Source organism: Hippopotamus amphibius, chromosome 2 (assembly GCF_030028045.1).
Source record: "Hippopotamus amphibius kiboko isolate mHipAmp2 chromosome 2, mHipAmp2.hap2, whole genome shotgun sequence".
NCBI classification, from domain to species: domain Eukaryota; kingdom Metazoa; phylum Chordata; class Mammalia; order Artiodactyla; family Hippopotamidae; genus Hippopotamus; species Hippopotamus amphibius.
This window is the reverse complement of record NC_080187.1, coordinates 86247069-86272387: the sequence shown is the minus strand read 5'-3', so window position 1 is coordinate 86272387 and position 25319 is coordinate 86247069. Positions and strand designations below refer to the sequence as shown.

At 32.3% G+C, this 25319-nt stretch overlaps 1 protein-coding gene across 3 annotated transcripts in view; it reads left to right on the top strand.

Annotated features, from left to right (window-relative positions):
- Positions 1–25319, top strand: part of CNTLN (centlein) — a 324043-nt gene that overhangs the window by 161414 nt on the left and 137310 nt on the right. For all 3 annotated transcript variants that reach the window (XM_057720972.1, XM_057720971.1, XM_057720970.1), the window contains 4 exons: positions 3277–3453; positions 5259–5384; positions 13076–13197; positions 14567–14686. In XM_057720972.1, coding sequence (XP_057576955.1) covers positions 3277–3453; positions 5259–5384; positions 13076–13197; positions 14567–14686 — 545 coding nt within the window. The remainder of the gene's footprint in view (positions 1–3276; positions 3454–5258; positions 5385–13075; positions 13198–14566; positions 14687–25319) is intronic.

The window sequence follows — 25319 nt, the reverse complement described above, 5'->3', positions numbered from 1 at the left end:
GTGTGTACCTTTGATATCAAATGATGACTTCTGTGATCTTCCTCCCCCAAATTCATAACCCCAGTCTAATAATGATGAAAACGTAGACAAATTCCTGTAGAGGGCTATCCTATAATATATCTGAATAGTACTCCGTGAAACTGTCAGTGTCATCAAAGTTAAGAAAAGTCTGAGAAACTGTCCCAGCCAAGAGTTGCTGACATGACCGCTAAATGTAGTGTGGTATTATGGATGGGATCCTGGAACAGAAGAGGACATTAGGTAAAAACTATGGAAATTTGAATAAACTAGGGACATCAGTTAAAAATAATGTCTGAAAATTGGTTCATTAATTTTAACAAATGTACTGTATTAATTTTAGTTGTTAATAATAGGAGAAACTGGGCAGGTGGAGGTAGGAGGTGTTAGAGAACTCTATAATATCTGCCCAGTTTTGCTGTAAATATAAAGCTGTTATAAAAAAATAAAGCTAGTAATAAAAAAAATCATTAAAGGTCAGTATTAAAATGGTTTTGCTTTTCTCTTCAAAGTATGGGAAATATATCCCAAACTTGTCGTTAGTGAATTCTGAGAGTTAATATTACAGAGACGTTCATTTATATTTCCCCATCTGTACTGAAATTTTTATATTGAACTTTTTATCCCTTTTATTTGCAGAAAAAAATTACATTTTAAAACTATTTAGTGATATGTTCATTGTAAAAAAATTAAGGAAATGTATGTATAAAGAAAATTCACATATAATACCTCCACTCAGAAATAATGCTGTTAATTTCAGGATTTGGTGAAGTCTGTTTCTATACGGTATGCTATACTCTTCTGTAACCTGTGCTTTCCTCACTTAACAGTTTATCATGAATATCTTTCTGTGCCAACCCTCAGCGTGTTTAGAACAAAGTCAAAGGCTTGATATATTTTTATGTTCTTTGATTCATATTTCAAATATTCCCTAGGAAATATGTGGCAGTTTATACTCCCACCACCATGTTCTCATAATACAAGAGTCATAAACTGAGTCTGGCCAGCACTTTAAAATTAGATTTCTAGATTATTAGAAATTTGAATTCCTCCATTCTTTTGAAAAATCACTAGATCTGGCAGTCGTGGGCCATATTCTTCTATGAAAGCAACTGGGTGGAGCTGAATAGCTACTACCACAAATACCCTCCTTATTCCCTCAAAATGAGGGTGACTGTGATTTGATATTTCATTTTACTTATACTTTTAAAAGTGGTCATATTAAGAGAAATGTGAAATACTTCATGGGCATGTATCTAGCAAAAGTGATAAAAGACAAGAGACAGAGGGAATACTACATTTCTGAAAAACTAGGAGAGTGCATAAGTTTCCTTGTAGAAGTAAAGTATATATCTATATGTTCAGTATATATGCAAAGTGTCTCTGTTGAATGACGTCTAAAGCTGTAATTTAAAAACAAATTAAACACAACTAATTTTACTTATTTCTTTATGTTATGGCTCCTATGTATGTTGGAGTTAATCACTACTTTAATAATATTTTAATTTTGAAGTTCTGTTATTGTTTACTGATGAATTTTAAAGGAGTGCTGCCTAAATAAGAAGTCTTTTATTCTTATAGTAGCAGTGTCCACTGTTGGAGCCTTTTTAATATCTTCATAAATATTTTAATTATTTATAATTGCAGCTTCTTGATCAAATATTCATGTTTTTATATTCTTATCTATTGCATTATAACACAATGATGGCTTAGAAAACTCATTTATTAAAGAGCACAGGATTGCTTATTGGATATGCCAGTAACCAAAAGTTATGTTTTTCCTATTTATCTAAATTTTTGTTTGAATTTGAACAATTTATTTAAATTTTCTTTGGTAAATGATGAGATGCTAATATATTCTTTACAATTTTATTTCACAAAACCAGAACAAGAGTACGTGCCTTTGTAAATTGTTCAGATTGGCAGCCAATCAAAGGAAATAGTTATATGCATCATAAATTTGTTTACAAAAGAGGAGGAAAGAATAAATAAAACCTGTACAGTGGTTAAAAGGAGGAGAAAAGAATAGGTCAGACTCCTTTAGAGTTTCAAAGAAAAGTGCTTACGATATTTTAATTTGATGTTCAATGCAAGCTAATAGCATCAGTATTTATTATTGTAAGTATGGTAACAGTACAATATAAACAACATTCCGAGGAACATATTTACTACTGTGATAGAGTAAAGGTTAGGAAACAAATCAGGTGACATATATGGGGAAAGTGTAATAGTATGATGATAGTGTAATAAGATGATCCTTCTCTTTATAAAAATTACAGGTTAAAATTAGGAAAAATTTGCCTATCCCCTAAAAAAAAGAAAAAAGTAGTCAAAACCAAAAAAAGATAGGATTTCTCATTGTTAGTTCAGAAAACTTAAATATACATATTTTTCTTATAATCCTTAGGAATATCATTTAGGAAGGATGGGGCTCTCCACATTTTAAATGAAACTATTTTCAGGGCTACTGGATCCATGTTGATAATATTAGAATCATAAGATTTGACTTTTCTTTCCTGGAAATCAACAAAAACTTTGTTTCACTATGACCTAGTGTGTGTGTTTGTTTTGTAAATGGAGTGGTTAATTTGAAATAGTGTATATGCATGGATTTTAATGGTCTCAAGTATATTCAGTCAAGATGGTGGTACAATTTTGTGGCATGCTAGTTTTCATGAATAGGTTTCCTACAAACTTAATTCTCCCATGATTTCTGTTGTTAAAATGTGGTGCTTACCATTAACAGCTTATCTGACGTGGGAAGAAATTTCAAAGGAGAATATTGTGAACTCTTTTGACTTTAAAAAGTATCAGAGTTCTTTGAGTTGTTATTATTAAATTATAATACATTAAAAGCTAATTAGACTTATAGTGCTGTTGGTTTCCTTTTCTTAGGTTTATATTCAGTGATATTGCATGGAGCATTTACTGAGGAAATACCTATGTATATAATCATTAATTTGAAATTATTAATTTTATAGATGAGTTGTGTATATAATGCATCCATGCTTTAAATTTTTTCTCCTGAAGATCTGTACAACAGTGTTACTCATGAAAATATTTATACAAATTCTTGGTTCTTTTATTGAAAAATGCCATTCTGTAAGGATAATAGAAGCTTAGCTAATGCAGGTTTACAGTTTATTTTTGAAATGAAATGTTCTTTCTTGGAATACTTATGATTTATATAATGTAATAACATAAATATTTGCATGAATGTGTAAATAATGTAAGATACAAACATACTTTTTTAAATAGGTTTCTCAACAGCCATCTTTATCGAGCTTAGAAACCTTTATGGTCTCACAGAAGTCTGAAATAGAGTATTTACAGGAGAAACTGAAAATAGCAAATGAAAAACTGTCAGAGAACAGATCTACCAACAAGGGTTCCTCAGAGAAGAGCATCTTGACAAGTACTGAAGGGAAGCATAAGGTAGGGACATTTGTCATCTTGTGAATTTGTCAGGATGAGGCTGGCAAGGCAAGTGATGAAGTTAAAAAACAAACAGCAGAATTTATTTCTCTGCTTATAGTTATGGAAGCTTTTAAAAAGCTTATATATATTTTAAAAATATATGTCAAATGTTTTATAAAATCATAGTTGGGAGTAGCAAGTTTCCCTTTTTGAAGACTGAATAATATAGTCCTAATTTAATTAATTAAATATATTAGTAGTGATATACCTCTTTGGCAGTAAATTAACATTCTTGTATTAAAAAGTTTTAATACGTATCCCTCATCTATCTAATCTATAGATAAATTATAATCTAAGTAGAAATTTTAATGTGGTATTAGTCCTTAACTCAATTTTCTAATTTTAATTAGAAGAAAAATATATCTTAATGTTTCTGTTTCATTCGGATGTGATATTTAAAATACTGCCCATATGGAATATAAACTAAAAATGGAATTTAACATTAATATGTGCAGTTACATATTTTCAGATTTATTAATGTCTCAGCTTTCCCTTTTTGTAGTATTTATTGCATATTCTTGTTATATTGTGAAAGATTCTATGAATATTGACTAATATAAAAATTTCAGAATATCACATTGTAAATATATTATTTCTATATAAATTGAATTAAACTTTTCCTAAAAGTAAGGAGATTTAGAGGTATATTTCTCACACTTGTTACTTCAACAATAGAAAATATTTTTAAAAGTAGAAAATCATGTTTTCAAGATACTTGTTTTCCATTCTTTTCATTTTTTTCCTATGAGCAGGACAAACTATCTTAATAAAGGAAGTAATTAAAATGAGACCCATGTCTCTGTGGCATTCTTATTTACTCTCTCTAATATTATTAGTAATTTTCAGACGAACGAGCTTTATGTGTGTATGTATGTATGTATGTATGTACGTATGTATGTTTTTATTTAAACATAACTGCATTATATGTTTCTTGCCCTTTTGGAGTAGTATCATAGCACTGAGCTTTATTTAAATGAAAGAAAACATTCCTAAAATTGAGAGATATTGTAGGGCCTGATTTGGTTGTATGCTGTATTGCTGAACTTTAAAAATGTACTGCTTTGATGTTTCATGGCTTTTAACAAAAGTCAAGAAAATGAGAGTATTTTGAATAGAATTTTCTTTCTTTTTCATAAGGACATGCAGTAAGTATGAGCAATATGTTGCCCAGCTTAATAGTTGCTTTCACATATTCCATCTCCAGATTGGTATATGAAGCTGTACATAATATAAACACACATTCTTGTCTCTAGTTAGCCACATTATAGTTAATGACCATATGGTCATTATGGTATAAGATCTACTGTCTGTTGTATTTATATTCCTCAAGCATATTGTTCCTTCAACTTCACAGTGTGTTAAACTATTTCAAAGGGAAAAAAATCCTTTCCCTCTTGTTTCTGGTTGTCCTATCAAGTGTAACCTTGGACCCTTGTAGAGCAATTAGACCAGCCTCTATCCCCTCCTTTGTAATGAGGTTTCTTGCATTTCTGAGTCTATAACCCTTTAGTCTTCCCTAATGGGACATCATTATTCTGAAAGAAACAATGTAAATGTAAATGAATATTCTCATTAACGAGTCACAGAGAAACCTTTAGTGGTAGCACTGTGGTAATTCCGCTTGTTATTTCTCTGGTATTCCATGCAGGATTTTTTTTTATAATTCATTATTAGTATTCAAAATTACTTGTTCTTTAATTTTGCATGTCTTTCATAATCCAGTGTTCCAACTAGTTCAACCATGTCCTTGTTTTATTCTCGAGGAACCACCTGTGAAACGTTCAAGGTCTTTGTCCCCGAAGAGCTCTTTCGCAGACTCAGAGGAGCTAAAGAAGCTGAGAAAAGCTGAAAGAAAGATTGAAAACTTAGAGAAGGCACTACAACTAAAGGTGAACATTAAATCCTTTCTTTAGTAATAACCTTGCTTAGGTAAGGATATACCAAAGTAAACATTCATTTCACAAATTACTGCTTATCATTTATCTTTCCTGAATTTAACTACGTTTTTTTTTAAGTGTGTAAATTGGTTAGTCTAGTTCTTAAGATTTCTGAGGATCATAAAGTAATAAAAAATTTTGCTACTTGAAAACTAAATATTTATTCATTACTGTAAAATTATTAGGGAATATTTTGACTCAATATTGGAATAAATTTCTTATAATTTCTCAGAGACCAAAAAACAGAACTGCAGCAAATGGAAAGAGAAATTTCCTGTGGTTCTTTATATATGATAAACATACACAAAGAAATATGAGTTAACAACTATGCTAACCTAATTCAGACCACTTAAAATTGTCCTTTACAGAAAAATTATATAGTCGAAGCAAATAAATGTTATTTTTTCCGTTCCAACTGAATTTGTCTCAAAATGCATGACCTTTGAATCCATGTTCTACCAGTCTTTAAGAAGTGTATACATTTGTTGTTCTATCTTTAAGAGTTTATACTTTCCAACTCATACTTTGTGAATTATCTTTCTCAGAAGAAGTTGATTGTGTGTATTGAACCAACTTTATGTGACTATATTGAGGGCTTTAATTTTTTTCTATGAATTTAATATGGCTAAACTTCATTCACAACTACTGGAAGCTCAACACTATTTGATATTTAGCCATTTAACTGAATCTCAAATAGTTTTATAATATTCTATGACAAGCCTAATTTACTTATGATTAGAATCCAAATATTTAAAGTTTAGATTCTTTGTCATATAGATTATTCTTAGAGGGAAAATGTTTTGATTTACATTATTTTTGCTCTAGAGCAAAATATATTTTAGAGGTATAGTTAACCATAAGCTACAATTAGGGGACTTCTCTGGTGGTGCAGTGGTTAAGAATCTGCCTGCCAATGCAGGGAATACGGGTTCGAGCCCTGGTCCGGGAAGATCCCACATGCTGCGGAGCAGCTAAGCCTGTGCACCACAACTGCTGAGCCTGTGCTCTAGAGCCTGTTAGCCCACAACTACTGAGCCTACGTGCTGCAACTACTGAAGCCCATGTGCCCAGAGCCCGTGTTCCACAAGAGAAGCCACCGCAATGAGAAGCCAGTGCACAGCAACGAAAAGTAGCCCCTGCTCGCCACAACTAGAGAAAGCCTGTGCACAGAGCAGAGACCCAACACAGCCAAAATAAATAAATATATAAAAATTAGAAAATAATATATTAAAAAAGCTACATTTAGTAGGTTTTTTCTGCCTTTTCACCAAAGATTGTTTTAATTTATATTTATTCAGTTAAACTATGAAAATTACCATCTGTTGTTTCTCCCCAAAATAAAATGATCAGATGACCTCAGCTTGTTAGTAGCATTTGGCCTACTTGAAATTTATACACCTGCAGTTATTTGCTCATTTGTTTACTCATTTGTAACTTATCGGCTAGTACAATTAGCCAAGAATTGTGCTAGTCAACTGTATTACAGGAGAAAAAAAGTGATGCCGAGTGAGTAGTTAGAATCTAGTATATTAATGTAAACGTGGAGGTACACGCAGGATATCGTGGGCATGTTTAGGACGCCATCATCCTTCTTTTGCATAACTTGAAATTTACATATCAAGGGTTCTACTTCTGTTCTCTATTAATCTGAGTTCTCCTGAGAAATAGAAGCAATAAGATATAATCCTTTAGTCTTCCCTAATGAGATATCATTATTCTGAAATACGTGTGTATGTGAGTGTGTCTGTGTATGTGTGTGTGTGTGTGTGTGTGTGTGTGTGTGTGTATATAGACAGAAAGAAAGAGGGAGGGAGGGAGAGAAAGATTGACTTACTCTAAGGAGAATTGGCTTGTATGATCACATGATTATGGAGTCTGAGGTGTCCAAGATCTGTAGTCATCAAGCTGGAGAGCTAATGGTATAGTTCCAGTCTGAGCCCAAAGGCCTGAGAACCAGGAGAGCTAATGATGTAAGTTCCAGTCCCAGTCTGAGTCTGAAAGCAGGAGATCAGTGTCCCAGCTGAAAGACAGGCAGAAAGAAAGAAAGAATCCTTTCTTAGTTGGCTTTTTATTCTGTTCAGGCCTTCAGTGGATTGGACGCAGCCCATCAGATTGCAGAGGGCAATCTGATTTATTTAGTCTATTGATTAAAATGTTAATTTCATACAGAAACACCCTCACAGATATACCCAGAAATAGCAACTAAGTATTTGCGCAGTCAAGTTAACATAAAAATTAACCATCATATGTCCCATTCAGTAGTAGAGGACCTCCACTCATTTGCCCTCAAAAGTCTGTGAGTTTTTTTTAGTTCCTTGTTTTTGGCAGGAAGGAGTAGAGCAATTCAGACATTTTTAGATCCATTCTTTTCCACCTCTTAAATTTCTTATTTCAAGGAGTCTCAGAAACATTATACTAATTTATTTCCTCATTCCTTTTTTCTAACAACAGCTCTCTTGGATGAGGCCTCAAGTATTTTTTTATAGTGAAATTATTTTTCACACAACTTCTTTTTCATTTATATTTTTTCTGTATTCGTATTTCAAGTTAATTGATGATAATCATGAATTTCAAATGTTTGTTTTCTTTCACAGATTTGCAAGATAAGGGAAAAAATGGGAGTAAATTTTTTTCTTTGCATTTTGTCATTTGATAGGAAAGGATTTCTCATTTTAAAGGAGCAAATCGCTGAGTGAAAAAGGCACTATAATCAAAACAAAAGGAATGGGTAAACAAAACATATTTAGTAGAGCAACTCCAGGGAGAGTAGTTGGGCCCAAGGCATTTTTTAATTTACAACCTGACTTTAGTAAGTATAACTCATATTTAGTGAAGACAGAAGACCTATTTCTTTCTTCTCGATTGTTAGGCGGTAATATTAATGCTATTGCCACTACCCAAGTACATGTGAGTATAAGATAAGACAGGAATTAGTGATATGTTTGTGTTAGTTTCCTAGGGCTGCTGTGAAGAGCTACCATGAACTGGCTGGCTTAAAAGAACAAAAATGTATTTTCTCAAAGTTCTGGATGCTAGAAAAGTCCAAAATCAAGGTGTCAACAGGGTTGGTTCCTTCTGAAGTCTGCGTGGGAAAATCTGTTCCATTCCTCTCTCTGGCTCCTGGTAGTTTCAGGTTTCACCTGGCTTATAAATGGCCTTCTCCTGTGTCTTCACATCACCTTCTCTCCATTCATGTCTCTCTCTGTGTCTAAGTTTCTCCTTTTTATGAAGACCAGTCATATTGGATTAGGATCCGCCCTATCTCATTTTAACTTGCTTACCTCTGTAAAGATCCTGTCTCTAAACAAAATCACATTCTGAGGTAGTGGGGGTTAGCACTCCAACATATCTTTTGGGGAGAGAGTCAACCCACAACAGTTTCTTATGGTTTTTAAAATACATTGGGGTCATGGAGCTCCTTTTGAAGACCATTCCCCACTGATACACATTGAATTTTTTTCATGGTCTTTCCCATGTTGGTATTCTTTTGAATACTGCTCTGCCAGAAGCTAATGGGAACATAGCAAAGTGTTTTTTGCTTAAATATGTAAGCAGTGGATTAACAGCTTTCTATTTTTGTGATCCTTTAACATATCAGTGTGCATTGTGAATCTGTAGGAAGGTAGAGATACATTATTTCCCAGGTTTACTTGATTATGCCTATTAATATTTCCTCAAAGACTGATGTTCCATGGAAGATACTGTTGGAAACACTAAAGACAAAAGACATGCTCCATGGCATAGTAGGTAGCTTTAGGGTCCCAAGTTAATCACCAAGGTGGTTTGAAGGGAGGAAAGGAGGGACAAAGAAGTTTCAGGAGCCTATGGTATATATGTATATAAACTTTAATACATTGACATACTGTTCATGCATATTATTCTAATACTATATAATAATATATAATTGTATAAATATTAAAGCATTGTCTTACTAAGCTCTCTTTTGTGGTAGTTGTACCTGTTTTCAAGATGGGCAACCAATGTTGTAATTGTAGAGCCAATAGTGATAGAAGAGATGAAGGCTGTTATTATAAAAATCCCACACATTTCCAAATCCTGACTTTGTGGGTGCAGTGAATAAAATATAATTTGAAAACCAATACATCAGAGCTTTATGAAATTCTTACTCTCCTTGAGATTACTAGTGCCATAAATCTCTGCTTTACTGACTTTCATGCATTTGGCAACTTAATTCTTTTTGTACTTTTCTATGCCATTTAATAACGTCAATATGTCCTTTGAATATAGTTTATATGTCTTTTATTTTTCAATGCTCTAATATTCATGAAGTTCATACATTCTGCTGAAATTAAACATCCATGGAATCCTTGGTATTTTATAAATTTTTTTTTAACTTAAAAAACCTTGCTATTGTACTCTGAAGATTGAGCCACTGTTTTATTAATATGTTCATGTTCTAGGTTGCCTTATGCCTGTTAATAAGCCTTTGAGCAAATTAGATGATTTGATCAAAAATCGTTTGTTTTTATCAACTCAAAAGTAGAATTATAAACATCTTTGAGGAAAGTCAGTTGATAAAACTTTACTATTTTCTGTTATTTTAGTCATTGAGATTTGTTTGTACACAGAAGTTAAAGCCTCTAGTTTAGTTTAGTTGCAAAATACATAGAAGTTACTCTGTAAATATTTTATTGAATGATCTAATAAATGGTCCTAATTCAGTGACTGCTCATGGGATATTTTTCGATGTGTCCTCATAGGAAAATGTAGTAGTTAGTGATATTAAATGTATTTTTCAGTCTTGTACTTGACTTTGTTGTGAGATCTTTGAGGATAATATTTCCCAAATGATGTACTATTGTTTAGACTTAGGCTGTTGTAAGTCAGATGGGACTTAAAGAATCATAATCCAAGCTACAGTTTACTTGAATTTGTTAGAATAATATAAAAAATATTTTGATTATCCTTTTTGAATATTTATTTTAGATATCCAACTTTTGACTGATGATTTCAGCCAGCATCTGTTCTTGCTGTTAAATTGGGAAAAACATTTTTCTTTGAGCTATATATAATCTATCTTATATTTACATTTTTATAAAATTTTACTGTCTATTTCTGAAATAGGCCAAAGGAACAATAGTCTCTAGGACCAGTTTAACCCATGTCTCACAATTTGATAAGTTTTCTCAAAGCAAAAAAATCTATGGATGAAACTGCATTTAAAAATAATTATTACTTTAAGTTGTCTATCAAATCAATTTACCAAATAATATTCAGTTTGGATTTTTTAATAGTTTGGATTTTAAGAATTTTATGAGTTGTATTTTATAAAAATTTATAAGAATAAAAAGAATGTATACAATAATTTTTAAGAATTATAAGAATTATGTGAACATTCTAGTGTTAGGTATAATAAATTATGAAGCATTTAAAATTAAAGCAGAAAGCTTATCTATAAAACTATTTTTCATAATCACTACTTAATGGAAGGAGTCACTTATTTCCAATTACTATAGGAAAACCAAAACTATTTACTGATTTTGAATATATTATGCTAAAATTTTAGGAATCAGAAGTGGCCACATCAGGTGCTTTGAGTAACCAGTGTGTCTAGTACAGAGCCTGGCACATTGTGATTGACATGTAGGACTCAGGAAATTTTTATTGAGTCTTAATATTTGGTTTATTAGCATAGTATAGCTGATTTGTATTTAAGAATTAGGGAAAACATTGGATATAAATTTAGTGATTAATAGTAGTAGCTGAGGCAGTACTGAAAAATGCTAAAATAATGACAGTACTCTCAATAAGAAACTCAGCTTGTTCCATTAATTCAACATAGAATTATTGTGAAAGGTAATAGAAAAAAGTTTAAATATCCTATTCTATTAATATTTATCTCTTAGTCAATCTTTTAGGTTCTGTTTACTCAGAGTTTCTGGGGATTCTAGCACAGACTTAACAATTCCAAAACACTGGATTTGTGTATAAAAATTTTTAAGAAATTCATTGTAAAATAAGAGTTTATGGGGAAGGACCTTGATTCAATGAAGAATAATTACAGAACACTATTTTTGGAACTATCTAACAAAGTACTCAGTTTATAAGTTTATTTCAAAATTATGTTTGACATGAATATTGTCTAATATCTGTAAATTTCTTATAATTAAATTACTTTATTAATAAATTTATAATATATCATGTTTAAATTCCAAAGTTTTATTAGTTCATAAAGAATCCTAATAAACATATTTAATTTTTGTTCATTTATGAGAAAATAGCATTATTAATTATCATTCTTCTCTGGCTAATTGAAATTATTTATTTATTTCACATAGGTAAGAATGGAAAGTATATTGGTCAGAGAGGTCAGATTGTTTACTAACAGCATGGGAAACTCAAGGTCAAAGTTATATCACTCTTTATGTCTTAGGAGAAGAGATATAAATAGCTTTATTTTGAAAATGGAGAAATTGAGACGTTGAATTTAAGTAGATATGTCAATTTGGAATGAGAGACAGATAGTCAGTGAAACAGAAAACCTTGGCTTCGAAATGATAAGGGCATCAATGTTCATACTTGGGAAGAGGACAGAGTGAAAAGCTCCGTTTTGTTTTGTGCCTCTATTGGGCAAGCACAGTGCCAGGGGATTTACCTATATGTTAGTTAATGTAGTTTAGTTGCCGTAATATAAATTTGTGTTCTTTTCCATATTCTATAGTAAAAGAAATTGAATTAATTTAAATAGTGTTCTTAAGATTATGCAGCTACCAGGAGAAAAAGCCAAGATTGGAATTCATAGCTTTCTGGCTGCCAGGTGACTGCTCCTCTCACCTCACTGTAGTATTAGAGAGTACTGGTTACCTGCACTGAATAAGTATACAAGTTATTTCATACAGAAAATGAAAAAAAAGTTTAAAAAACAAATTTTGAAATTATCAATGGTAAAAAAACTCAACACATTACTTACTTTACTTTGAGAAACACAGTTCATAAGTAATGTAAAAACATCCCCCGAGGACTGAAACTTTGGCCTTTATAAGTTCATTTTGTGGTTATGTTGAAAAAATGAAGATTTATGCATGTGATTTCCAAAATATTTAGAAGTCATTAACTATAATTGTTTGCCCTAGTTCCTTATGTTTAAACCCAAAATGTTAAACTATGCCACTTTTAACATAGGTCCAAACCAATTTTCTTCCTCCTGTGTAATCTTTGTGCATTATAAAAAACTAATTATGAATCTGTAGATTAAAGAACTGGTCTTACTATGATTAGTGTCCTTACACTAATTATATGTGCACTTATAACCAACAAAATAGTCACAGTTTATGTCTGGCCAAATCCTGGAAAAGAAAAAAAATTTAAATATGTAAGATTACTTCATAAATATGTGTAGGTATACTAATTAACAAAAGGGAAAGGAATGAAACTAATTTCATGCCAAAATTTTGAGGTTATTTAAGTGATTTTGAAAATGCAGTGAGTGCCTCGAATTTATCAAGCAAACCTATTCTGTGACTTTAGGAACTGTGTTTCTTCTGCTTAAATAAGTATTACAAGTTAATTCATATTTACATACTATTTTTTAAAATTTTATATTTAGATTGATAGCCTTTTATTTGTAACATTATACTAATACTCTCTTCAAACTTGTATACTTGCTTTTTTGCATCCTACAGAGCCAAGAAAACGATGAGCTGAGAGATGCCCATGAAAAACGCAAGGAAAGGCTACAGATGTTACAGACCAACTACAGAGCAGTAAAAGAGCAATTAAAACAGTGGGAAGAAGGCAGTGGCATGTGAGTTACATAGCTCATAAAGGCATTTCCCTAAATATTAAATGGAATGGAGTAGCATCATATAGGTGCTTTAATGGCTTTTGTTTGATTTTAAAGAAATTATTTGGTAGTCAGATCTTTATTGAGAATTTTTAAATAGAGAACATAAATGAAAATAGAACTATGTTAACAATAACTATAGATTTTCCTATCATTTGGAGAAATCATTAGCATAGTTGATTATGAATTATTGTATATATATTTTAATAACTATAGGGTAACTTAATAAAAGTATATAACTTAAAGCAAAAATAGTTTATATCCACATGATTGAAAAACTACTTTAAATAAATAAAATACTGGTGTTACAGTGTATATAACTCAAAAAGTATTTAAGTTTTATTTGAAAGACATGAGAAATATGAATTTCACACATAATTGTTAACTATCTTAAAACTACTTCAACCTAGTATGCAATTTGAACATCTTTACTATCCATCAGTTTGTTCTGCAGCTTATCTGAATGAATTGGCGGTCTCAGTTCAATTGCTCTGAACAGGTGTTCAGATCTTGGTTAGTCGTAAGTGGCTCCCCTGTTAACAGTATCAACAGAGGGCAAAGGACTGAATGAGTACAGAAAATCTACTACCCTCTCATCTTCTGAGATAGATCCTTTAGGGCAATGTTGATGATACACATTGGTCTGTTCTATAGAGAAATAGCTTCTAAATTGGCCAGTACAGCACTTTTACAAAATAAAAATGAAGAGTTTGTTTTATGTACAGAAAATGAAAACATAAAGGGCATTTGGCATGTTTTGTAGATAATTGTCACATCTAATTTTTCCTTTGAAGAACAGAAAGTGTTTCATTTCGCTTGTCAGTAAAGCAATGATAAATCTATTTGTCTTGGATTTAGCCTCTGCTTACCTAACTTTTTAGTAGTCTCTGGAAGTGTGAAGACTACTTGCTAACTGTCTGATATTCTCCTATTCACTGATAACTGCTTGGTTTAAGATAGAGCACGTAAACCACATTCAGACTGGTTGGCAGCAAATTGTAGATGTGTTGATTGCTTGTAGTCCTTTTTTAAAAACTGTGACATTTCTGCAATGTATGTTTTATTACTAGTAGAATGAATGAGAGAAATAGACCTGAGACTATCACGTCTGTTTAAAAGTTTGCTTTCCATAGTAGCAGTTTAGCTTTTTAGGAAATCATGATCTAGGATTTTAATTTCTACATACTTAGGTTTTAGCAAATTCATTCCATAGTGAACTTGAATTAGAAATTTGGTCAATAGATATTTTTAAATTTTAAGGAATGTATAAATGAATTTTTATTGTACTTTGAATGTGTTAAGTAAGAAAGAAATTTCCTTTTAAAAATAGGGTGGAAATCAGGAATATAAAGAGAGCAGATCCCCAACAACTTCGACAAGAAGATTCTGATGCTGTATGGAATGAACTGGCCTATTTCAAAAGGGAGAACGAGGAGCTAATGATTCAAAAGTGAGTTTCTTTTTTAACAATGTGTACTTAGATAAACATTTGAGAGAAATTTTCTGTCTGAAAGGCCATGAGAGAAATTCCTTATAAAATTTGGAAAATGAAATAATCTGGTTTGCCAGTAAAAGGAAAGGAAAAAAAAGATTAGCTTTTTAAATATATATATATGTATAATGCAATAACAAGTTGCACATTTGCTAGCTCTAGCCGAAACTGTATAATATGATCTAGGGATTGTGTTAATTAATGTGGCTCTCATCTGTTGGAGGTGTCGCTCTTCATTAGCCTGTATTTTAGACACTGCCGTGGTTCATTTTTGGAATGAGGTGGAGAGGGGATAACCTAGCCAGCCATCCTTGTTTGATCTCCTAGATACATACGCAATGCAGAATGCCTGAGCTCTCTTGGTTCCCTGCCCTGTCCTGCTAATCCCAGCTGAGCTCATTATGGTGTAGCCTTGCTGCTACTCTTAGAGCCAGAGCTGTCCAAGCTAATTACTGGTAGCAGCAGAAGTGCCTGTTAAGGGTCTGGTGTGGATCTGCTAACATGGTCCTTGGTAGTGACCTGCAAAAGGCATGAGGGAATTGCTTTCTTTCTTGCTGTGCACTGCCTGTCCTTTGGGCTTAATGCTGATCCCTCCACATAGTTCTTTTAGCTGCCCTAAGTATAAAACTTGATGAAGGATACTCATATTTTAGAAAACATACAGTTTGCTTCCTTGATCTTATAATTCACAGGCTATTATATTCAGCTTGGCAAAGAAAGAACACTTTTTTTTTTTAAACAAAAAGGAGTTAGACCGCCATAATTAGCCTCTTTCTACTTAACTATTTCTTCATTTAGAGTTAATTTTTGACACTCAAACCATGTAATTTTTTGGAAAGGCTGGATGTCTTTTAGATTACTAGAATTTAGTATCATGTGGCATAATGTAATTAAATATCATTGGATTTTCATAGCTGTAAATTAAAATCTTATTTTATATACTGTATAATAACACATATAACTTTAGATTGCCACCTTTTCCATGTAATGATAAAACTTTCGAGGAAATGATCATATCAGTATACATTTAAATATATACTTCCAATTACCTCTTAAAGTACACCACAGTATTAGTATTAACTGTTTAATGATGATAATAAAGTTTCTTATCTTGCAGATATTTATAGATTTTATAGATTTGTCCCAAATATATTCCCTGATAATTTTTGATAGCTTTGTTGAGATATAATTCATAAACCATGTGATTCACCTTATAAAGTGAACAATTCGGTGGTTTTTAGAATATTCAAAGAGTTGTGCACCCATCATCACAATAAATTTTGGAACATTTTCATTACCCACTCCCCCAAAAAAGCCCCACACAGTTTACCTGCTACCTTCATAATTCTTCCACTGCTCCCCACCCCTCAGCTAACCACTAATCTGCTTTCTGTGTCCATAGATTTACGTATTATGGACATTTCATATAAATGGAATTGTGTAATATGTGGTTCTTTATGACTAGTTTCTTTCACTTAGCGTAATATTTTCATAGGGTTTATCTGCGGTGTAGCATGTATTAGTACTTTCTCTGATAATCTTTTGTTTTTGTCTCCAAAAACGAAAGTTAATTTTGGACAAAGTAAATTAGGTGTGAAACCTAATCTAACTAGTTGCAAGATCTAATCTGTTCAGGAAAATTCATGCATAGATTAGTTGTAAGTGGTGTTTATTTGAGGTTTATTTTATTCATTAATGAATTAGAACTAAAGAAAAAATAATAAAGCCTTTTTAAGAAAGTTCAGGAACTCTTAGAACCCTGGTCTGTGCACCCAGCAGTATGTGTGTGTTAGAAGTAGCTCTGCAAATTAAATGCTAAGAGTCATTAAAAGTGTGGATTTTTCCCCCTGAAATTCATTTAAATTTATTAATGTGATAGCCATTTGTAAAATAGTTATTCTTCAGATCAGTTTTAATTTATTAAAAAATAGTGAAGTTTGAGGTGATAACCTTGAAGAGTGCTAAATAACATATAAACTTTAAGTCATGTAATAATGTTTTTGGGGGTGTGTCATTTCATGAAACATTTATTCAGTTAAGAAATATGTTTGAGCTACTGCTGTGTGACAGGCACTCTGCTAGGTGAATGAAATGAGAACATCAGACAAACTTCCCACTCTCGGGGAGCTTCCTTGGAAACATGTTCAGTATTAGACAAATATAATGTTAAAAATTAAACTAGAAGTACCATGATGAAACAATAAGAAAGGAGACATGGCAACATGGCTTTTTATTCATTGAAGTTTGTTTACTGATGACAGAATTTTTTGGTTTTTTTAGATTTCCATATAGTACATTTTTAAAATACAGTATTTTGAGTTGGAACACATATAATGTTATAGACATATACACATATTTATAACATGTACAGTATATTCAAGTAACTATCACCACAATCAGAATACAAACTAGGTCCATCATCTCAAAAAATTTCCTTGTCCTACCCACTTGTAGTCAAATCTTCTCACCATCCCTAACACCTGGCAAGCACTGATTTGTTCTTCCTCCCTATAGCTTTGCCTTTTATCGGAATGTCATATGCATGGAATCATATAAGCTGTAACTTGAGACTGGCTTCTTTCACTGGGCGTAATGCCTTTGAGACTCATTCATGTTGGCTCATCCAGTTTGTTCCTTTTTCTACTAAATGATATTCCATTGTATAGATGTACCAGAGTTTGTTTGTCTCCTGAAGAATATTTGGGTCTTTTCTAGTTTTTTGCAACTGTGTGTAGTTTTTTGGTATACATAGATTTTTGCTTTTTTTTTTTGCTGCACTGTGTGGCATGTGGAATCCTACATCCCCAACCAGGGATTGAACCCACATGCCCTGAGTTGGAAGCAGAGTCTTAACCACTGGCCTGCCAGGGAAGTCCTATACATAGATTTTTGTGTGAACATAACTTTTTGACTCTTTAAGGTAAATACCCAGGAGTAGCACAGCTATGTGTATGGTCAGTGTATGTATAACTCTGTAAGACACCACCAAATTGTTTTCCAGAGTGGCTATACCATTCTTATTCCTACCAGGAATTCATATCAGCCAGTTGCTCCACATTCTTGTCAGCACTTGGTGTTGTCATTTTTTTTAAGACCATTTACATAGATGTGTATTTGTATTCTGTTGTGATATGAATTTGCATTTCCCTAATGGCTAATGGTAATGATCTTTTCACATGCTTAGTTGCTGTCATTATATCTTCTTTTATGAATGTCTCTTCAACATTTTAGCTCATTTAAAAAAAGTTGACTGGTTATTAAACTAAACAATACTTGTTCTTTGTATATTCTGTATGCAAGAACTTAATCAAATTATGATTTGCAAATATTTTCTCCCCGTGTGTAGATTGCCTTTTCATTCCCTGAACAGTCTTTTGCATGACAGAAGTTTTAATTTTGATAAGTCCAACTTATCAATTTTTTTCTTTTATGGATTATGGGTTTGATGTCATACCTAATAACTATTTTTCTGACCTGAAGTCACAAGTATTTAGCCTATGTTTTCTTCTAAAAAATTTTATATTTAGCTCTATGATCCATTTTTAGCTAATTTTTGTATAGGGTCTGAGTTATAGGTTGAAGTTCATTTTTACAAACGCATATGCCCAATTGTATCAACATCATTTTTGAAAAGACTATTTCTTCTCCAATAAATTGTTTTTGTAACTGTCAAATATCAGCTGACTGTACTGCTGCAGGTGTATTTCAAGACTCTATTTTATTCCGTTAATATGAATTTCTAAGCTTTTGTGAACCCCCACACTGTCTTGATTTCTGTAGCTCTCTAATAAAGTCTTGAACTCAATGTGAGTCAAGTAGCTTTATTGTTTCTGAAATTGATTTGGCTTCTCTAATCCCTTTGCTTTTCCATAAAAGTTTTACCTATAAAAATAGGTTTAAAAAATAGCTATAACTACCAAAATCTTGTGGGAATTTTGACTGGAATTGTGCTAAATCTGTAGATTAATTTGGAGAGAATTGACATATTAATCATGTTGAGTCCTCTATCCCATGAATAGTTAATTTGTTGCGATTTTCTTTTATCCTTGTTTTATAGTTTTAGCATGCAGATTCTGTATGTCTAATACTGTTGTTAGGTTTGTACAAAAGTATTTAATTTTTGGAGCTATTATAAATGATACTATAGCTTTAGTTTTGGTTTGGTTTTTAATTGTACATTGCCAGAGTGTAGAAATAATTTACATTTTTTCATGCTGACATTATATCTTGCATTATTGGTATGTTACAGCTGTCTACTATGTTATTATTTATATTTTCTGTTTGTTTCCTCTGTTTTCCTTTTCCCCTCTTCCTATGTGTTACTTGAACATTTTTTTAGAATTATGTTTGTATTTACCTATAAAGGGTTTGGAGTATATCTCTTTGAATAAGTTGTGTGTTTTTTTTTTTTTTTATCTTAGTGTTTGCTCTAAGTATTTTACACACATAACTTATTATAGTTTATTGGTGTCAACATTTTACCACTTCAGGAATGTAGCAACCTTTCTTCTATCTGTGTCCTTTTACCCTCCCCCCTTTATAATATATTGTCTTAACTCTTTTCTCTAAATACATAGAGAAACTCATTAGTTGTTATAATTTTTGCTTCAGCTGTCAAATATTTTAAAACTTCTAAAGAAGGGTAGCCTATCATACCTTTTTCTTTTCCCAAGTTTCCTTCTTTTGTCATATTCTTTCTGTTTGAAGAACTTCTATTTAGACTTTCTTTTAAGGTAGGCAACAAATTCTCTAAGTTTCCCTTTATCTAAAATGTCTTCACTTCACCTTCATTCGTAAAGGATATTTTCACTGGCTAGAGAATTCTAGGTTGCCAATTTTTTTCTTTGGCACTAGAAGAATATGCCACTTCTTTCTGGCCTCCATGGTTTCTGATGATAAATACACTGTTATTTGAATCATTGCTCCCTTAAAAGTAATACATCATTCTCTCTAAATGCTTTCAATAATTTTTCCTTTGTCTTTACTTTTTAAAAGTTTGATTATGACATGTCTTGGCATGGATTTCTTCGGGTTTATTCTTTTGGGAATTCCCCAATTTCCTTGAATCTCTAGGTATGTGCCTTTTGTCAAATTTGGGAAATTTTGGTCATTAGTTTTTCAGATACTTTTTTCAGCCCCACATTCTATTTCTTCTACCCTGCGACTCAATTGACATAAATGTTAGATCTTTTAGTATTGTCCTACAGGTCCCTGAGGCTTTGTTCATTTTATTTTTCAGACTATTTTATCTCTGTTGTCCAAATTGGGTAATTTTTATAGTTCTGTCTTCAAGTTCACTGATTCTTTCTTCTTTTGTCTGTCAGCTCTGCTATTTAGCCCATGCAGTGAGGTGTTTTTTGGTTGTTGTTTGTTTGGTTTGGTTTTTTTGTTGTTATTGTTATTGTGATTTTCAGTTCTAAAATTTCCACTTGATTCTTCTCTATATCTCTTTTATTTGCTGAGACTTTCTATTTTTTCCCAAGATCATTTATAAACATTCATTGGAGCACTTTAATCATGGCTACTCTAAAATCCTTACCAAGTAATTCTGACTTGCATGTTATCTTGGAGATATATCTTAGTTACGATTTCTCAATCAAGTTGAGATTTTCTTTGTTCTTGGTATAAGTGATTTCCAATAGTCTCTTGGACATTGGAGTATTATGCTTTGAGACTCTGGATCTTATTTAAATCTTTTATTTAACATACCTCTGATGACATCATGCCTGAGGGAGAGGTTCACATTGTTACTGCCTGGAAGAATTGGGAGTCTTAGCTCCTAACTTGACCCCTGCTGACATTGCATTGAAGGGGCTGTGAAGTGGTGCCTCATTACCACTTGATATTGGCTTTCACTGACAGAGAGAGGCTGTTTTCCTTTCTCCAGTGGTATATGGCTAGTGTAGAGGTGATTTTTGCCAATGAGATTTCTGTCCTGTTGGTCTGTCCCTTTCCTCATTCTTTGGCTTGAGAGAGCAGACTTTCCTTGAGATATTTTGTTTGTGCCTGTTGGCATTTCTGGGTCGTTAGTTTCTCCAGTTAGTTTGAGATATTTAGGAGGAAAGAAGAAAGCCAGGGAATTTATCACTGTGATTTGTTCTTCTAGTGTTGTTCCTCCACTCCTAAGGTCACTATCCTTTTCTTCTTCTCGTTGCCTTTCAGAGTCTTCTTTTACTTGTTTCATGTACAGATCTTCCTCAGCTATCATCAGTAGGTTCTGTACCAATAAACCCATTTTAAGTTTAAAATATCAGAAGTTAAAAATGCATTTAATATACCTAAGCTACCTGACATCATATATTAGCCTAGCTTACCTTAAATGTGTCAGAACATTTACATCTGCCTACAGTTGGGCAAAATCATCTCACACAAAGCCTATTTTACAATAAAGGGTTAAGTATCTCATGTAATATACTGACTAGTGTACTGCAAATGAAAAACAAAATGGTTGTTTGGGTGCAGAATGGTTGTAAGTTGTAGATGCCTGTTTACTCTCGTGACTGCATGGCTAGCTGGGAGCTGTGGCTCTCTGCAGCTGCCCAACATCATACGGGACTGTTGCACAGCATATTGCTAGCCCAGGAAAAGATCAAAATTCAAAATTCTAAGTGCAGTTTCTACAATGCATACTGCTTTCACATCATTGCAAAGCGGAAAAGTCATTGTCAAACCATTGTACGTCAGGGACCGCCTGTATTGTGTTCAAGATTTTTATATTTAATTAATTGGAAGAATTGGGATAAATATGTATACTCCCGATTAGGAACCAGAAGTTTCAGCTGGTTTTTCTATAGACCAGGCACTCTTATTTTTGTGGCATACAGCAGGATCTAGTTTAATAATTGTTTAGTCCTAACTCTTTAAGGAATAAGACGTATCCCTATTTATACAGTAATAACTATCTTTAAAATATAAGGCTAGGAAACATTAAAAGAAGATGTCTACTAAAACTATTTTTAAATCAGTTTTTCAAATATAATTAAAAATGATACTACCACTGACCTATATTACAAGTGTTTTTACCATGGAGTATGGTCAGAGTTATTTGTTCGAGCTATAGTATAGAAATCTGAGGACTTGAGAAATCTTCATGGACTATAGTTCCTATAATAATTCATTTAGATTTATAAAATATATCTACTTATTATAGTATAATGGATATCTTAACAAAAGACTAAGAACTTAGTAAGGTATGAACTAAAAAATTGGCTGGTTCGTTTGGTATTTATCTAACAAATATTCATATTTTTATTCATTTATTTATGCATTCAATATTTAAACAACATAATTCAGAACTAGGCACTAAGCTAGGGACTGAATATGCAATGGTGCACTGAAGAGCAATAATTTCAAACTCTAATGAGGTTTATGTTAGGGGCACCTGCCATGTGCTGATGAGGTGAAACTCGTCTTTGGGATGCTAGATAGAGAGAGGCAAGGAAAGCTTTCAGAAATGCCAGTAGACTCATAGCTTTCCACTTAGTTGAGGATGTTGCCTTACTGACAGTAAATTAGATATATGAACCAACAAAGTCATGTTAACATTCTGCTAAATAAAAGCATTAGTATAAAAGTATTTGTGTACATTCTTTCTGAGCAGTAATATAAAACTATAAAAGGGGCTCAGGTGTCACAGGGTATTAAGCTTTTCTTATATAGCAAACCCAGCTTGTCTTTGATAGGAACCCTAGAAGTCAAGGGAAAGTATGCAGACATTCACTGTATGTATTCTATATCCTTGGCTGAAATAAATCAGGAGCTTACAGTAGGTGGGTAGTTTTGGTCTTTTTATACTAATCCGTAGTCTGTATAAAATGCTGCAGCTAGGCACTCTGCTAGCCACAGGTACACAAGGAGAAATAATATGCTACCCTTTTTATCAGGATCTCACAGTTTAGCAGGGAGAACAAGCAAATGTATGATAGGAACTTTTAATAAGGGAATAGTATTGGCATAAAACAGGGGAAATGGCATTATGATTTGTCCATTTGCTCAAACCAGAAACCTAGGGGGTTATAATTGATTTATTCCTCCATCTGTCCTCCCTATAACAGTTTATACCAAATCTTAATGATTCCACATCACAAATATTTCTAATATGTATATTTCTTTCCATTCTTATTATCAATGCCCTTATCCAGATCACTATCGTATCTTCCCCAATGCTGCAGAGTGATATTTTAAAATACAAATCTGAGCATATTTCTCCCTTATTTAAAAGTCTTTAATATCATTCCATTGCTCTTAAAATAAAATCTAAATTCTTTATATAACACACTTGAACATCTTGTCCCCTTTCTTACCATTCCTACTTCATTTTTTTTAAACCTGGCAATAAGTATGGGAATGCAAAATATTTGCAAAGGATTACTGATGTTTTTCCTAGTGGATGCTGAGTAGTGAACTTGCTAGTGAAGGTAGTTGGAATTATAAAGGAGTTTAGAATTTGTGATTAAAAACTTCAATTTATTTTATAGATGTAGGGAATTTTACCCTCTAAATAATAACTAGATAAAGTCTTCTTTATTTCAGTGATCTTTTGATCATTTTTTTAATGAAAAAAGTAAATAAGCTGTAGATCAATGGCATAACCCAAGATGGAGTGCTTATGTCTCTCTTGGGTTAAATATTAAATATATGTCAGTTGTAATTTCAAAGAATATTTTATAAAATTCAATAATAATTTCTTGAGGAGTTAAAATCAAAATATCATAGTAGGAAAGTACAGCTTTTTTTTTTTTTTTCTTCAAAGCAAGACTCCCTGTCTTCCTAAGCAAGAATATTTTTTATTCCATATGTAGGAATCGGGATTTTAGGAACTGTATTTCTGTAACATGATTTGGAAATTAAATTCCTAGGAAAAAATATCTGCTAATCATGATATACTTTGAAAACAAACATATTTTTGCATAACCATTACCATGTACAAATTACATATTAGTTTTATTTTAAAGCATACAATTCAGTGGCATTTAGTACATTTAGCATGATGTATAGTGAATTCTTTCCAGTTTTCCCCTTTCTTTCTCTTTCCTTCCTTATCTGGCTAAAATATAGAAATGGCTTATATTTTTGTTTTCTGTATAGTCAACCTAAATCATGGGGGATATGATATATTTTTATTGTGGTAAAATGTACAAAACATAAAATTTACCATTGTAACCATTTTTAGGTGTAGAGTTCAGTGCCATTGAATACACTCACATTGTTGTACTACCATCACTGCCATCTATCTTCAGAACTTTTTTGTCTTCTCAAACTGTAACTGTACCAATTAAATAACTCCCTATTTCCGCTTCCCTCAGCACCTCTTTCTTTTTTCTGTCTGTATGAATTTGCCTACTCTAAGTACCCCATATAAGTGGAATCATTTTTCTTTTTGTGTCTGGTTTATTTCATTTGTGATATCTTTAATGTTTTCCATGTTGTAGCTTATGTAAGCATTTCTTTCTAAGGCTGAGTAGTATTACTGTGTATGTATATACCACATCTTGTTTATCCATTCATCTGTTGATAGATATTTGGGTTGTTTCTACCTTTTGCTAGAATATAATAATATTTTTGTTGTATTTTCATTATATCTTGCTGAACAATTAACAAGATTGTTAGCTAAGAAAAAATATCATTTTGTATTTATTGGCAGATATTTCACTGGAGTAAATGGCAAATATATTTTTGAGCTCTGTTTTCTAACTCCAGGGATCAGTTTTTGATGTTGATAGCTTAAATGTTTTTCATATATATGAGACCATATACATATGACATTTATTTTTTGAGGTCAATTATCTTAGTCCGTTCGGGCTACTATAACAAAATACCACAGACTGAGAAGCTTGTAAACAACAGAAATTAATTTCTCACAGTTCTGGAGGCTAGGAGTCTGAGACCAGGATGCCAGTATGGGCCGGTGAGGGACTTCCTCCAGGTTGCAGACTTCTTGTCTTATCCTCACACTATAGAAGGGGTGAGGGTGTGCTCTGGGCTGTCGGTACTAATCTCATTCATGAGGACTCCACTCTCATGACCTAAGCCCCACATCCTAGTACCATCATCTTTGGGGATTAGAATTTCAACATGAATTTTAGGGGAACACAAACATTCAAATCATAGCACCAGACATGTAGAATTTTTAATTTAACTGCTACCTTAATTTGTTTTCATATATATGAGGCACTATAGATATTTTTTAAATTACTTAAGGTATGACATAGTGTTTAATTAAAGAATTACATAGTAAAGTCTTAAGTGCTTAGTGAATAATCATTTGATTTTTTAAAAAGAAGATATTAAAGATACTTTCTATAAGTGTATTTTGTCACACTAACTCAGTCTATTTTAAAATACTTTCCCTAGGGAAAATAATTTTATCACAAATGTTGAATTTGAACATCTGAATTAAATGCTAATGACCATATATAAATATCAGATTTCATTTTGAGTGATATAGGTGACTGATACAGATTGTTTACTTATACAGAGTGTTTACTTACTCTAAAAACTACTTCAGGCTTTAGAAAAGTTTCAGTGTAGATCAGGGTTCATAAGAAATAAATAATATCGTGTATCATCAATGTAGGAATGTTATAGGCAA